A 14,728-nucleotide genomic window follows, 5' to 3' on the forward strand; every position below is an offset into this window, starting at 1 on the left:
AGCCAAGGATACATTGAATTAGCATGCATTGCTAGCTGTTCAGTAGACAATATGACACCTTTAGTCAAGTTTCTTTTTTTAAAGTGTTGTAGACTATTCCATGCTATTGTATGGGCAGCATTGGCATGAAATAATTACTAGAATTTTACCTATTGTTTTTGCAGTGATACTGTTACGACTTGCTGAACGCCTACGACAATGAGTAACGACTCTCTGCGTTAGCCCAGGCGCCTTTTGGCCTCATGGACGCTGCCACCATAAGCATGGATACAGCAGCCTATGAGCCCCCAACATACGATGAGGTGTTTCCACCACTTGAGGCGCCTTGAACCAGCATCAATATCAGCAGTTGGAACACCAATTCCAACGCCTCAAATGCCCTCAGTTGGACCATCCTATGCCAATATGGCTCTTAAGTCTTCCACAATTACTCAGGTAAGAGTTTTTTGATGATTTTTCCTTATTTGTTTTTCAAACCAATCTGTTTTAAACTATACATCAATGAAATCAGCATCGTGGGTCTAGAAAAGGACAAAGTCAAAAATTTGGATTATACAATATGGATGTTAACTAGTTACACTTTCGCACATGGCTGAATATGAAAACAGTTCTCTGTCTGTGTCATGTCAAGTTTTCAACTAGTCACAGCCAGTGTGTGCTCCTTCGTCACCAAACAAACCGTCTACATAGTAGCCTACAGGCTGCTACAGGTCAGTTGACAAGTCTGATTGGTCACTAAGTTATAGCTCAGCAGTTAACCGTGCCTATGTACAGCCATCCAACCAAGTGTGAAGTGTCTGGGTTGCATACATGTATGATGACACGAGATTTAAATTGGTGTAAAAAGATTTACAAATAGTGAATTTGTTCACTGTTTAATCAAAAATTATTGTGGGTTTTAAAAAAAAACCTTATTTTCTGTTCCAAGTTTGAGACCAAAATGATCCTCGCGGCTTTGTTTGTTACAAATGATAAATCCCACAATTGAAAGCTTTGTCACATTTGAAAACCATTATCCAATCGCTCGAGTATGTTGCCATTTTTAGTTTTAAGTGATGAAGGAGCACAAGTTGCCTGGTGCCGAGGCTATGTACGGTACATGTAGTACGGTAGTCAACTAGCTAATTACACCTCGCCTGCTTCATACATGTAGTTATACTGTAATACTATCAAGCAACTTTTTCATTGCCACAATTGTGATAAAATTAGATTTCTAGTAGGTTTTATCAAGATTTTCAAGCAAGTCAGCTGTGGTAGGGAAATGATTTCCCATACCGATACGTAGATGGTACAGCAGATAATCCCTGTCAAGCTAGTAAGCAGGAACTAAATTTTGTGTGCAATAGAACTGCAGATTATGCAATTGAAAGCCTTCAGTGAGTAGTACTTGGGTAAATTCTATAAAAAGAAGTCGGGAGTTTCATGAACAATTGATTATCTTTCAAATAACACTGAAGTGTTTGAAATTATGCACAGACTGATCCAAGATATATCAAAATGTCAAAAGGCTCTACAATTTTACTTTTAGAATAGATAATATTATGAAGGTCAAAGTTAAGCTTTAGAAACAATGCTAGAGAATGCTGTTGGGTCTCTAGGTAGCTTGTAAAAGTTGCAATACATTTGTTCCCATTGTCTTTTATTTATCCCCCCCGCCCCACAAAAAAATCATTGCATGACAAGAATAAGTTTCTTGAACATTTGTGTAATAACGTATACCGTATTCATTCCAATAAGCGCCCAGGGTGTTAACAAAGTCATTTTGGGTGGGCCGGTGGGCACTTATTTATTACCTGGTTTACCTAATTTTTCGTGAGGGGCGTTTATTAGAGATGAATTTACGTACGTTATAAAAGGGTCCTGAGACGTTCTAGTAGCTTTTCTGATGTAGAAAATGTATTGCAAGTTTACACAGGATGTGTAGTCCTCCAGCTATTTCACTGTATCAACATATGTCACTGCAACATTAATGGTACCCTTTAGCAAATTGAATATACCCTGGGCGCTTATTGGGGCATGGGCGCTTATTGGAATGAATACAGTATTTTATTTTATTGTCATTTGTCAAGATTAATAGCTTTTCCAAAAAATTGATAAGTATGGATACTTTATGTGTGCAGGCTTCTTGAATTTGACCTAATTTGGGGTTTTTTTTAATATAAAATTTTTTATTTTGCAGAAACATTTTAGGAAGCAAAAGACAAATTTAATTTTTTTCTTTTCCCTAAAAGAAATATTAATAACAAATTCTTTTTTAATGAATGTGCTAAATTCTCATTATTTACCTACCACTGCTGAAATGTATGAAAATAAATTAGATTTTGGGTATTAATTTTTTCAAAATTCCCTTACAAAAATTTTATTGCCTACATTTAATTTGTAGCAAAACTGCACAAATTGTGAAAAGTTACTGTATTTTTAGATATAATTGAAATTTGCCAAATAAGAGCACTGTGAATTTGTGTGGAAATTATTTAACATGCAAATTGCATTTTAGTATGCAGGCAACAGTTATTTGTAGCACAATACTAAACATGGGTACCAAATGATGCTTACACGTTTCCATGGCAATGGGTTATGCTTGCATGATTCCAGCAAAATGGTCTCTAATGGGGAAAAGTGAGACTTTGTTAGTCTGGAGGTATTTTGTGCCGTACTATATTTTTGTTTATATTTAGTTGTACTTGATAGTCAACCAACAGTCCAACACAAGAATTATTTATTTGAAACAGATAGACATTTTGTTGCAAATTTGAACTTGGATCATACATTGTAAGTTTGATCAGTAATTGTCGCAAGTAAGAAGAAAGTGAATTTTAAAAAGAGCAAATTTTTTCGAGCGTGAAAGCAATTGTATGAATTACACGTCAGCACATTATTTAGATTATGACTCCATTGTATGAATTTCTGCATTGATATCACCTACACTCAAACATAATTGTCATACATCTTCGAAAATTATAATGATTTGGGAATAAAAACATGTATGTAGTAATCAACAGTGAAGCTGGTTGCATGCTGGTCATGTTAGCCATGTCGCTGGTATTATGCCACATGTATGAGATCTTATAAGTCTCGGATAATAGGACCAAGCTAAGTCTCGGATAACTAGGACTGGCAGCAACATGTTAATAGTAACACTTGGCAACTACTCCAGGGTAAGCAATATTTTTAAAGATAAAACATGCGATGAATTGTGACATTATAGAGATGGTGATGACTTGACTACTTTGCTTTACTACTTAGTGTGCGTATGTGTTGATTTCACTGTCTGGAATCTTGTCTAGTCGTCTTATCTTGATTGAAGGTCTGAATATCTTGACATAGATCAATTCGGAAATCTTCATGACACCTAAAATGCTAGGCTATTTTCAGTCAGCGATGTCATCAAGTGAAATTTGTTTATTAAAAAAAAGCGCAGTGATTTATATACTGTGCTACGCACAGGCACAACACCTAGACGTTGATCCACAAGCCTCAGCACACTTTATATGCAAATCATTTCCCATGTGGTGATTGCTACATCATCATGAAGTGTGCAACCTGGTGTAAACAAAAAAACAAGCCTCACTTGATTAGTTTCTGATTACAACATCATTAGATACAGCTAGGTGGTCATGTAGAATGAAGATAATATCATTATCAATAGATTTCTGTTCTTCTTTTTTCAGGTTTTCCATGTGCCTTTGGAGGAGCGACGGTTTAAAGAAATCGATGAAGGGTTCGGAGAAAGTGGAGGCCAGTCGGCCAAGATTTGCAGTGACATAATGATCAAGACAGGTATGGTGATTAATTAGAATTTTTCTAATGATGCGAAATATTTCCAAATTACATCAGGTGATCGCTAGAAATTGCATGAAAAGGGTTTAAAAGGGCATTTTGTGATCCACAGCCTTATCCCCCCACTTTTCTAAAACAAAGTTGAGATTTTTATATCACAGGAAACCTCTGGCTTATGTTTATGTACCAAAAATTTCTTGCAGATTAATTCGTTTAGCAAAAATACCGTCATATTTGAATTTCGTTCTGGTGTACCAGAAAGAAATTACAACAGTGGCCTATGGAGAAGTGTAATACACATAATCATGCATAACTCAACTGAAATTTTGGGAATAAGCTTTTTTCGTGGATATCTACTGAAAAATGTCATAAAAAGAGCATGCTAGGATCGCGAAATCCTCCTTTAATTTGAATGACAGAAAATATTTCACAAGACATGTTGTTGAGAAATACCAACAATTAAGTTATTTTTATCCATTTGGCTCTTAAATATTTATTTTTCATAATTTTGAATCTTCTCTGTATTTTGCATTTTCAGGTGCAGCCATTGAGATCAGTCTTGCCAGAGATCAGAGCCTGACCATAGTGGTCACCGGCAAACAGGAAGCTGTGATGAAAGCAAGACGAGAATTGATGAACAGACTCCAGACACAGGTAAGCATGGCTCGAAAAAGTGGGGAATGTGGGAAGCTCATTCCCAGGAAATGTTGGTGTTTGGAGGGAAATTCTGGTATTTGGAGGGAAATTGTGTCCTGTTGTGTATAAAAACATGCTATAAATTGTGGGAAATTTAGCTTGATTCCCGGGAAATTAACATTTTTTCAAGCCCTGCAGGTAAGTGAATAATGGACTTCTCATGCCCTCCCTCAAGCAACAGAAACTTCTACCAGCAGACTGACTTTCAAAGTAGGGGCACTTGGTCAGGATTTTTTTTCCTGTCAAATGAGGCTGACGATGACGGTGACCCCAAAAGCCACTGAAAGCTAGACAAATTGGAAGATTTTAACTATTTTGACAATTTTATTTATTTTATTTTTTTCAAAATATTTCAGTTAAAATGAATTCATTTAGGCCCAAAGTGACTGTTATTTAGCTAAAAAGTCCTCAAAACTGACAAGCGTGGTCGGTCGCCCTGTTGAATAGAGTTTCTCTCACAATGCCCCTATAAGATAAGTAATCACCAAGTCATCATCCTATAATAAGCAAGTGTTAATAGTTTATACATACTTTTACCTTTTGTTGTAAAACAGGCTAATGTTACAGTTAACATTCCAAAAGAGCACCACCGCTTCATAATTGGCAAGAGTGGCACCAAGCTTCGTGACCTGGAGTTGGCTACAGCGACCAAGATCACAATCCCAAACCAAGGTGAAAACTCGGATTACATTCACATCGTTGGCACCAAGGAGGGTATCGACAGAGCCCGTCATGAGGTCCAACTGATTTCTGAAGAACAGGTAAGTAGCAGCACACTGTCTGTTCATTCATCAGTGTATTAGTTTGAATTTGTTAAAAAGGAAAGAAAGCTATGCTCTAGCGTCTAAATCCACTGTTAATCTCAACAGAAACAGAAGGCTTTTGATTTGTAATAAGAATGAGCTTTGAGCAACCTTTTTCAGTACATTTATTTAAACAATTGATTTACAAATTGCACCTCAGTCAAGAAATGTGGTCAAAAACATGTCAATGTTTAGACTGGGCTAGTTCCAGAAGAAGAAAAAATTATTTTATTTTGGCAGTATTCAAATGAATTTGGGCTTTAACCATGCATGTATCTAAATAAGCGCATTCAATCTCTTTTTCCTCAGGCCAAGAGAGCATTTGAGAGACTGAACATCCCACGCATATACCATCCATTCATCTGTGGACCAGACAACAAGTTCATCAAAGAGTTAATGGCCAGAACAGGATGTTCAATCAATGTGCCCCCTCCCAGTGTACAGAAGGATGAGGTAGTGGTATCCGGTGAGAAGGACGGTGTCCATGAAGCCATCGACATTATCATGAGGACTTATGATGAAAAGGTAGGGGACTTAATTGTGCATAGATCATCTGAAATCTTTGGATGTAGACATTACTCAACAGCATAATCATTTTGTTATCTTGCTACTATGCATTAATATTCCAGAGTGTATACCTTCTGAGAAGCTTTTAACTTAGAATTGGAAATATCTTAGTCATTTGTATTGATATAATTATTATTTGAATATTAAATCAGGAAGGTAGCTCGAATGCTTCACCTCGGTAGGGCACAAGACAATTAATTAGAGAGATAATTAAATTACTATATCTCTCTGTAAATCAGGGAATCCAAAACTGATTTTGTCGCTAAAATCTAACTTAATTATTTGAGTACATACAAATAATAGATTTGTTTAGGGGACATTGTTTGTATTTAGGCATCACAATTTGTTGTATATGTGACATGATCAAGGGGAATGAGTCACGTGTCGACCCTGGTCGAAAATGTGTTTTACATACCGTATATTTCTAAAGAGGACATAGAGCTTTCAGAAGCTGAAAACCCCATATTGATATGACTTTTCTTTGTGAAGTTAGGTCAATTTATCAATCGCTGAAAACAAAATAAAACAAAAGAATTTTAACACTTTCTTTGCCAATATCTCAAAATCAATATTAGCGACATCCATGATCCGACTCATTTCCCTTGATCATGTCACATTTATGTAATATGAAATATATTTACATATTCATTTCTTGTCAATTGCTCATGTTTCAGAAACGCAAGACCACCACTGTATCTCTAGAAGTACACAAAGGTCAACACAAATATGTGATTGGTCCAAGAGGAAGTAACATCACTGAGATCCTGGAGGTGACTGGTGTGTCTGTTGAGATGCCCCCACTGGAGAGCCCCTCGGAGACTATTACACTGAGAGGAGAACAGGACAAGTTGGGTCCTGCAATCACCCTTGTTTACTCCAAGGTATGTATGTAGTAAGGCAGGGATTTTCGGGTGGGCTCAGTGGACCCACCCAAGATTACATTACCCGGGCAGAAAATTTCCTGCCGGATACCTGAAATTTAAAATATATATATATATATATTTTTGGTTTCAGAGTGTCCCTGGACCTAGAGTTAATGGTAGGATCAAACCACGAAATTCAAAATCAAATATATCTAACCCTTATCGAATCTGTTTTGTTGGTTCCTTTCAGGCTAGCAGTGTTGTGGTAAAAGATGTCCAAGCACCAGCTTGGCTCCATCGCTTCATCATTGGCCGACAGGGAAAGAACATCCGAAGCATCACCCAGAATCTTCCCAAGGTGAGTGGGAAAATATTCCATATCTACCAAGTTTTTGGTAACTACTTATAATGAATATGCATTTGTGATGAATATGCATGTGAGTATTTAAATCAAAAGGGGAAGGGAATGATACCAAAGGCCAAGGACAAACCATGGTTGCATATGGTTCCAGTACAAAATGTTGTTAAAATAATTTCCCAGTTCAGGAAAATTAAACATTATTTCACTTGGTGCAACAATGAAAGGAAGGGGAAATTTCTTCCAAAATGTTTGACTAACTGAAATTTTTTTTTAAATGGTTTCTTCACCCTTCACCCTTACACAAATTTGGACGTTTTTAAGCTAATTAGGCCATACATGTTTTGGCTATAACCTTTAAAATATATTAAAAAAACAAAAACAAATATGACCAACCGACCCTGATCTATGATCAAGCCATTTGTTTTGGCCTAGTTAAAGCACCTGTAGATGATTTCAATCTGCATACATCAAAGTAGGCCATCAGATACAGATTGCCAAGCTCGCTGTGTTTTTCTCATCACTACCATACAGTCATATGTTGATGATGGTTTGACTTGAGCAAAATGATGAGGTTGAAATGAACCAGTTATTGTCATTTTACAAAGGTGGACAGACCTGATGCATGTTTCATCACAAACTTGGTCATAATAGCAATAGTTTTGCTTTGTTTTTTAATCACAAAGGTTCATGTTGAGTTTGAGGAAGGCAAAGACAAAATCCGACTGGAAGGACCCCAGAGGAAGTAGAACAAGCCAGACTTGCCCTGGAAGAGATGACTCGCGACCTCCAAAGCCGACTGGATTATGCTGTGATCAAGATCGAACAGAAATTCCATAAGCACATCATTGGAAAGAGTGGCTCCAACGGTAAGTGCAATATGTTAAGAAATGGGGCTCAAAATATAAAAGGCTAAGGCCAGGGTTTTTTTTTTTATGGGGGGGTGGGGTTTATACAGTGCAGTTGTGAACAATAGCCATTTAGTTACGAACTACAGAAGTTCTTGATTTGTCAGCAAGCTTCCAGAGAGAAACTCTGATAGGCCATAGGACGGGTCACTGCTGCACAGGAAAACAAAAAACTTTCTTGCTGCATGTTACAAAGAAGCATGCGACCTCATTGGAGATGTTTATGAGCTCAACTCTTTCATGAAATTAGCCTTCAAAAATATTTGTCAAATGGTAAAAGTTAATCAAAGGACTATTTTGTAGAATTGATTAATATATCCCTCACATTTTAAAAGCATTTTATAACTTACCTGGCAACAAATACAGATGTTTGTTTCAGAAAAAAAAATGAGTGCACAGTGGTGTGTATCTATAATATCTTCAATATATTGGCAGTGCTTTAATATCTTCTTAATGAATTGTGTGTTGCAGTAAACCGCATCAAAAAGGCAACCGGAGTATTGATCCACATCCCATCTGACGACCAAAAGAGCGATGAAATCCGCATTGAAGGCAGCCCAGAGGGAGTACAACAGGCTAAGGAAGAGCTTCTGGAGATGGCACTGCGCATGGTAGGTTGTTGTATAATTGTATAAACACATTACTCTTTCACGTGTGCATGTAAGTTGAAACAATTAATTGTTGTCGGTCTTTGTTGATGTTACCAGCTTCGGTCATGTTAGTAATCTTTGGACATGAATTTGACTGTTAATACAAATTTGTGTAAATAGGACTTCCAATTTCATGCAAAGATGTGATGTTTGGCGAAGGGGATGCGAGTGACCCACAGTAGATTACGCATATTTCTATGGCTGCTGAGGACTTTCTGTGGGGTAACTGCTACTAACAATCCTATTACTGTTATAATGAACAAATTACTACCAATCATTTAATATTTTAGATGTAATTGAAATAAACAACAAAACCTTCATTTAATTGCAGGAAAATGAGAGGCAGAGAGACATCCTCATCGAGCACCGTTTCCACCGCACCATCATCGGGACCAAAGGCGAGAACATCCGCGACATCCGTGATAAATTCAACAAAGTTCAGATTGGATTCCCAGACCCAGGCAAGAAGAGCGACATCGTTAGCTTGAGAGGACCCAAACAGGATGTGGACAAGTGTTACAAGTTCCTCACACAACTCAATGCTGAATTGGTAAGCCAAACTAATATGCGACCCTAAAGCAAACCTTTTGAAATTGCATACCTGCTGATACTACCCATGGCATGTATGTTATATGCAGGAGGGATAGTATATGATCCTGATTCCACCTGCATATGCGGACTAATTAGTGCCTACACTTTCAGCCGATTTAATATTTTCATCTACTATTGTGGTCATCCAAGGGATACAAAGTCACATGGCTCGATATGCTTGAAGCCAAGTGGCGGAATAGTACAAGTCCAGAATGCCCGAAATGAAATATTGCCCTGATAGCAAGTAGACATTTACAGGAAGAAAAAGCATGAACTGTAAAATCAAAATTTTGGAGCTTTTGATCAAGTTACTCCCTTAATATATTGTGTTAGTTTCATTGTTTTTTCCCTAATGTGCTTCATAGATTTACACAAAGTTTTTGGTTTCTTTTGACTCTCTTCAGGTGTCCAAGAACTACCAGATCAACCTTCCCATCTTCAAGAAATTCCACAAGAACATCATTGGAAAAGGAGGATCCACCATCAATAGGGTCAGTCTCACTGAGATAGTTGATGGCAAAAGATAATGCCCAAACTCATACTTAGTTCTGTTTATTACTCGCATTATAAGCCATGTTAGCCATCTTTATTGTTAAGTTTCATTTACTGGTAGAGTATTAAATAGAAATGGAGCCTCTCATCTCTCTCATGCTTGTTCACTGTTGTATGTCAAGTGTGTTTATTACGGGAGGAATATTAAAGCCAAAGATAGCATCAGACTCTGTTATTTAGCATCTCACACTGGATGCAAACAGGCTGATGTTGTCATTACAGATCATGTTATTGGTGGTTTGGGGATGTCAGTAGCACCCAATGAGGTAGAACCAAAGGGTACTGGTGCCATGCCACGTGGAGGGAAAACAGTTTTCCCTATGTGCCCAGCAAACTTTGATTCAATGTGTATGTGTTATGTGTGCAATGTGTTGTACATGCCAAAAATAGGAATTAAAGCTTTAAAAATTGCTGTTTCAAAAATTCTTCCAATGTCCTACATATACAAGTGCAGAAATGCAAATGAGATCTGATTAGTATATGAAATCAGCTCATGGTATATCAGAATATCTGTGGCTGATCACATGATGCGTAGATGACACCACATGTGTCTGTAATTATTGAAATTTCATGACTGATTTGTGAGTGGTTTAAGGGAGTTGTCAACATCAAGGTGTTTACCCGATGTAAACACAGATAATTGCCTGTTTGTATTCTTATGTTTGAAAAAGTCAACCACTCCCAATAGCCTTAGAAATGTAGAAGAAATAGGTACCACACTGATTTACAATGTCCTGATTCCTGTATAGTGTATACATAATACTAGCCCACCAAAGACTTATTGCAGCTCCCATTTGCACTAATCTAAAGTTGTTCTGCCCTTTGATATAAGACTTCAGGATTGGATTAGTTTTATCGTTAGGATTAGGCTTAATATTATTAGGGTTATAGTTGGAGTGATGACCATTTTTGGCTCTGAGCGGAGCTTATCAGTGCCTTTGTCATGCAACTAACTAGCATTCATTTTCAGGCCACAATACGCTGTTGGTTTTTATGCTAAGGATCATTTAATGACTGATATGAAGACTTAAGTTTCGTTTCTAAGTTTGGCTAAGTTATTTTGAATCGATTGCACTCCAGATTTTATTGAAATTCAGGCGATAAAAGTATTATTTTGGGTAAAAAGACCAAAATAGTCACGATAATCGAGTTATATCTTGGTTCCCTGTGTGTGCTAGAGATTATTCTGGTCTGTATAATTTAAGATGCGTAATACAGACGGAAACCAATGGAGGTACATTTCTTAAGATTTAGTTCAGATCAGAAATTATTTGACTACTTCTTAACTTTTCTTCACTATTTCTTTATAATTTAAATAAAGAGATAGGTAAGGAATGTCAAAAAATAGTCAAGAACATGTCTGAATCTTGAATAAATCCACAAATAAATCTGACTTGTCTGGGGGGCGAGTTGGCTCGCGCAAGTGCAGTACGAAAGCACTGTGCCGATTTTTTTGTTAAAGGTCACGTTTTTACCGATAAGCTGCGATGCTCAACAAACTTCGTACTTTTCTATGAGGCTATTTTGAACCAATAAATCGATTATTTTTTCTTGATTGATGACATCACCATTTCTGAACCAATCAGCAAACAGTTTTGTGTGATTGATCGATTCTTGCAGTAGTCTCCACAGCAGCCAGTTTGGTTCCGCCCTTCCACACAAACATTTTTGTGGAGGGAGCGTAACCAAACTGGCTGCATAGGAGACTAAGTTCACTGACCCACTGACCTTGCAAACTCAACCACAGAGAGCTACGGTGCATAATCGAGGTGAAAATACGCTAGTTTGTTTACCATTCTGAGCTCATGAGCTTCTGGTAAATGTCATTCCAAGCATTTACGAGCATACCATAATATTTTTTTTATTAAATATAAAGATGTTTATTTAAGTTATTTGTAAAATTCAGCGATGGACTTAATATAGAAGTGGTTTGATTTTAGTTGTAAACGCGGGACTCGACCGGCATGACAAGTTGAACATGTGAAGTTCCAAATTCGGAAGCCATGTACTACTATTCCATGCACGTAGGGTCTCTCACACGAACTGCTCCGAGGTTATACTGACTACTAGATAGTAGATTGTCTACTTTTGTACTTTCGTAAGTGATGAAATTGAAGAAAAAATCATGAAGTGAAATCTATCAGAAATAAACACTGATGTGATGTAGGCTAGTCCTGCTTAATCGGAGTACAGCATCCAGACCAGGCAGATCCAGATCCGAACAGAACTTACGATTGTTCGGTTGGACCTGGTTCAACAAACATGACACAACAGACATGTCAGGACAGAACAGTTTTGGTGTTTACAAAAAATGCAAATGATCTCAAGTCACAAAATTTGTTATAAAATTTCATTTTTTGTCTCGCCTCAGTATTTCTGTCTGTCCGGGGTGTGGATGTCCGTGTGTCCGTCTGGAGCTGTATCTGGGAAACTGTAAGACCTCATGATGCAGTAACGTGGACGCTACTTGGTGGGAGGAAGGGTATCTAAGTTTGCTCCGTAATTGTATGTTTTCGGTGAAAAATAATGCAAATTAACATAGCTAATTTGCATAATTTATGCAAAAATCAGCGCAAATTGATAAGTAATCACTATTTCCGTCTGTGTGTGGGGGTGGGATGTCCGAATGTTTGTCCGGAGCTGTATCTGGGGAACCGTAAGACCTCACGGGGACGCTTACTTGGTGGGAGGAAGGGTATCCAAGTTTGCTCCGTAATTGTATGTTTTCGGTGAAAATATGCAAATTAACATAGCTAATTTGCATAATTTATGCGAATATCAGCGCAAATTGATAGCGGTGCATGGTAACGAAACCTTGTGACAGGAATGATACACACCTGCTGATCACCTGATTAGTTTTTGGCGAAAAGTATGCGCATTTAGTTGTTAAGTTGCATAATTTATGCGGAACGCTTCTACAAAATGGTTGGAAATCTGAAGAAATCCGCCTTGTGAAGCTGTTTCTGGGGATCCGTAAGAATGCTAAGCCCTATGATGATGAAGCGTGGTGGGGGTAGCATGACCAGAGGATCTCGACCTGATTCGATTTTCAGCGCAAAATATGGTAATTACCTACCTAATTTGCATAATTTATGCATAATATGCAAAAACCTTTTTTCTCGGAGACTAGGGGTCGCACATTCTTCAAACTTGGTGGGCGGGTGCATCTTGACCCCAGACAGAACAAGTTTGTATTGGTTAGTGGGTGAAGGTCACTCAAGGTCATCCAGGGGTCATCTAAGGTCAAATTACTAAAACTGTCGTATGGGCATGAAACTTGGTGGGTACAGTTAACATTTAGAGTCAAATTTTCTGACGGTCATTTTGGGGTCATCCGAGGTCACTTAGGGGTCATCCGAGGTCAAATTACTAAAACTGTCGTATGAGCATGAAACTTGATGGATACACTTAACATTATGAGTCAAAGTTTAGGAAGGTAATTTCGGGGTCATCCAAGGTCACCAAGGGGTCATCTGAGGTCAAATTACTAAAACTGTCGTATGGGCATGAAACTTGGTGGGTACAGTCAACATTTAGAGTCAAATTATCGGACGGTCATTTGGGGTCATCCAAGGTCACCAAGGGGTCACCTGAGGTCAAATTACTAAAAACTTGTATGGGCATGAAACTTGGTGGGTACACTTAACATTTAGAGTCAAATTTTCAGACGGTTATTTTGGGGTCATCTGAGGTCACCCAGGGTCATCTGAGGTTAAGTTACTAAAAACTCGCATAGGCATGAAACTTGGTGGGTACAGTCAACATTTCAAGCCAAATTTTTGGAATGTCATTTTGGGGTCATCCAAGGTCACTCAGGGGTCATCTGTGGTCAAATTACTAAAACCTCATGTGGATATGAAACTTATTGATGGATGTATTATGCTCTGCAAATAAGATATAGCTACCAACCAGCAAGATGTATGATTGCGTGTGATCTGGCACATACAATGTATATGATTTCACCTGTTGCACATTCGACTGCAATTACTTTCACATTCAAAAAAGCACAGAGCCACAGCGCCATTGGTGCTCTTGTTCTAAATTTGAAACCATTTTTGTGTGTGACAGTTTGTTGTGTATACTTTGTTGTTGATTATCTTTCTTATGTTTTGCATATTGCTTACAGATCAAAGAAGAGACCGACACTGAATTGAAATCCCAACCGAGAACAGCACAAGTGATGTCATAGTGATCACTGGTGAGAAGGACAAAGCTGAACAAGCAAGACAGAAGATTCTGGCTATCCAAAATGAACTGGTTAGTAATATTGTTAAAGGCGCTCCAAATATCCTATAAAACACATGTAGGGAGCTGTGTAAAGTTTGATTATATTTTAAGCCTACTTAATTGGGTTGCCCTTGTAAGTTTGCCTGGTCAACTGGATGGGTCTTTAAATATCTGAGTTTTGAAATTGTAGGTAGTCCATGGAATTGAGCAATATTGTACAATTACGATTACGTAGGGGTCATTCCATATGAAATCAGGAGGCGCCCACCTGACCCCCTCAGATTTGCTTTATATTTTAGTCATATGTTGTACCTGTAAAAATATTAAAAACCTGCAAATTTGAGGTCTGTAGCTCTTACGGATTTTCTGTGGCAGCCATTTAAAGTTGGAGTAGGGGAAGGTTTAAAAGTCAAAATGGCCACAATATTGAAAATAAATGACTAGATGCATAGTTATTGGCCCTATTTACTTTTATTTCCATTTTATTTTCAATATTGGGGCCAATTTGACTTTCAAGCCTTCCGAATTCGGCACATTTGCACTGCATGCAATCATAAGAAAATGGTCAACTTTGGGCTTGTAATTGTATATGAAGTCAACCTATACAATTACTGGGACTTAGCAAAGTTGTAATTTAAGATTAGCAGTTATATAAAAGTGATGTTTTATAAATTTTGAAGGTGGACCACATCGACTTTGGGCCCCCTGAAAATGTTGAATTTGCAGTAAATTT

The 14,728-nt window shown here is 37.7% G+C and overlaps 1 protein-coding gene across 1 annotated transcript in view; it reads left to right on the forward strand.

The window, feature by feature from the left end:
- Positions 1-239: 239 nt before the first annotated feature.
- Positions 240-14,728, forward strand: part of LOC140156896 (vigilin-like) — a 30,976-nt gene continuing 16,487 nt past the window's right edge. The window contains 15 exon segments of the mRNA XM_072179926.1: positions 240-350; positions 352-435; positions 3,672-3,780; positions 4,319-4,434; positions 5,031-5,237; positions 5,589-5,804; positions 6,521-6,727; positions 6,960-7,067; positions 7,754-7,799; positions 7,802-7,936; positions 8,447-8,586; positions 8,957-9,175; positions 9,621-9,707; positions 13,895-13,913; positions 13,916-14,025. Of these exon segments, the coding sequence (XP_072036027.1) occupies positions 243-350; positions 352-435; positions 3,672-3,780; positions 4,319-4,434; positions 5,031-5,237; positions 5,589-5,804; positions 6,521-6,727; positions 6,960-7,067; positions 7,754-7,799; positions 7,802-7,936; positions 8,447-8,586; positions 8,957-9,175; positions 9,621-9,707; positions 13,895-13,913; positions 13,916-14,025 (1,911 nt within the window). The 5' untranslated portion in view covers positions 240-242.

This window comes from Amphiura filiformis, chromosome 7 (genome assembly GCF_039555335.1).
Source record: "Amphiura filiformis chromosome 7, Afil_fr2py, whole genome shotgun sequence".
Classification (NCBI taxonomy): Eukaryota; Metazoa; Echinodermata; class Ophiuroidea; order Amphilepidida; family Amphiuridae; genus Amphiura; species Amphiura filiformis.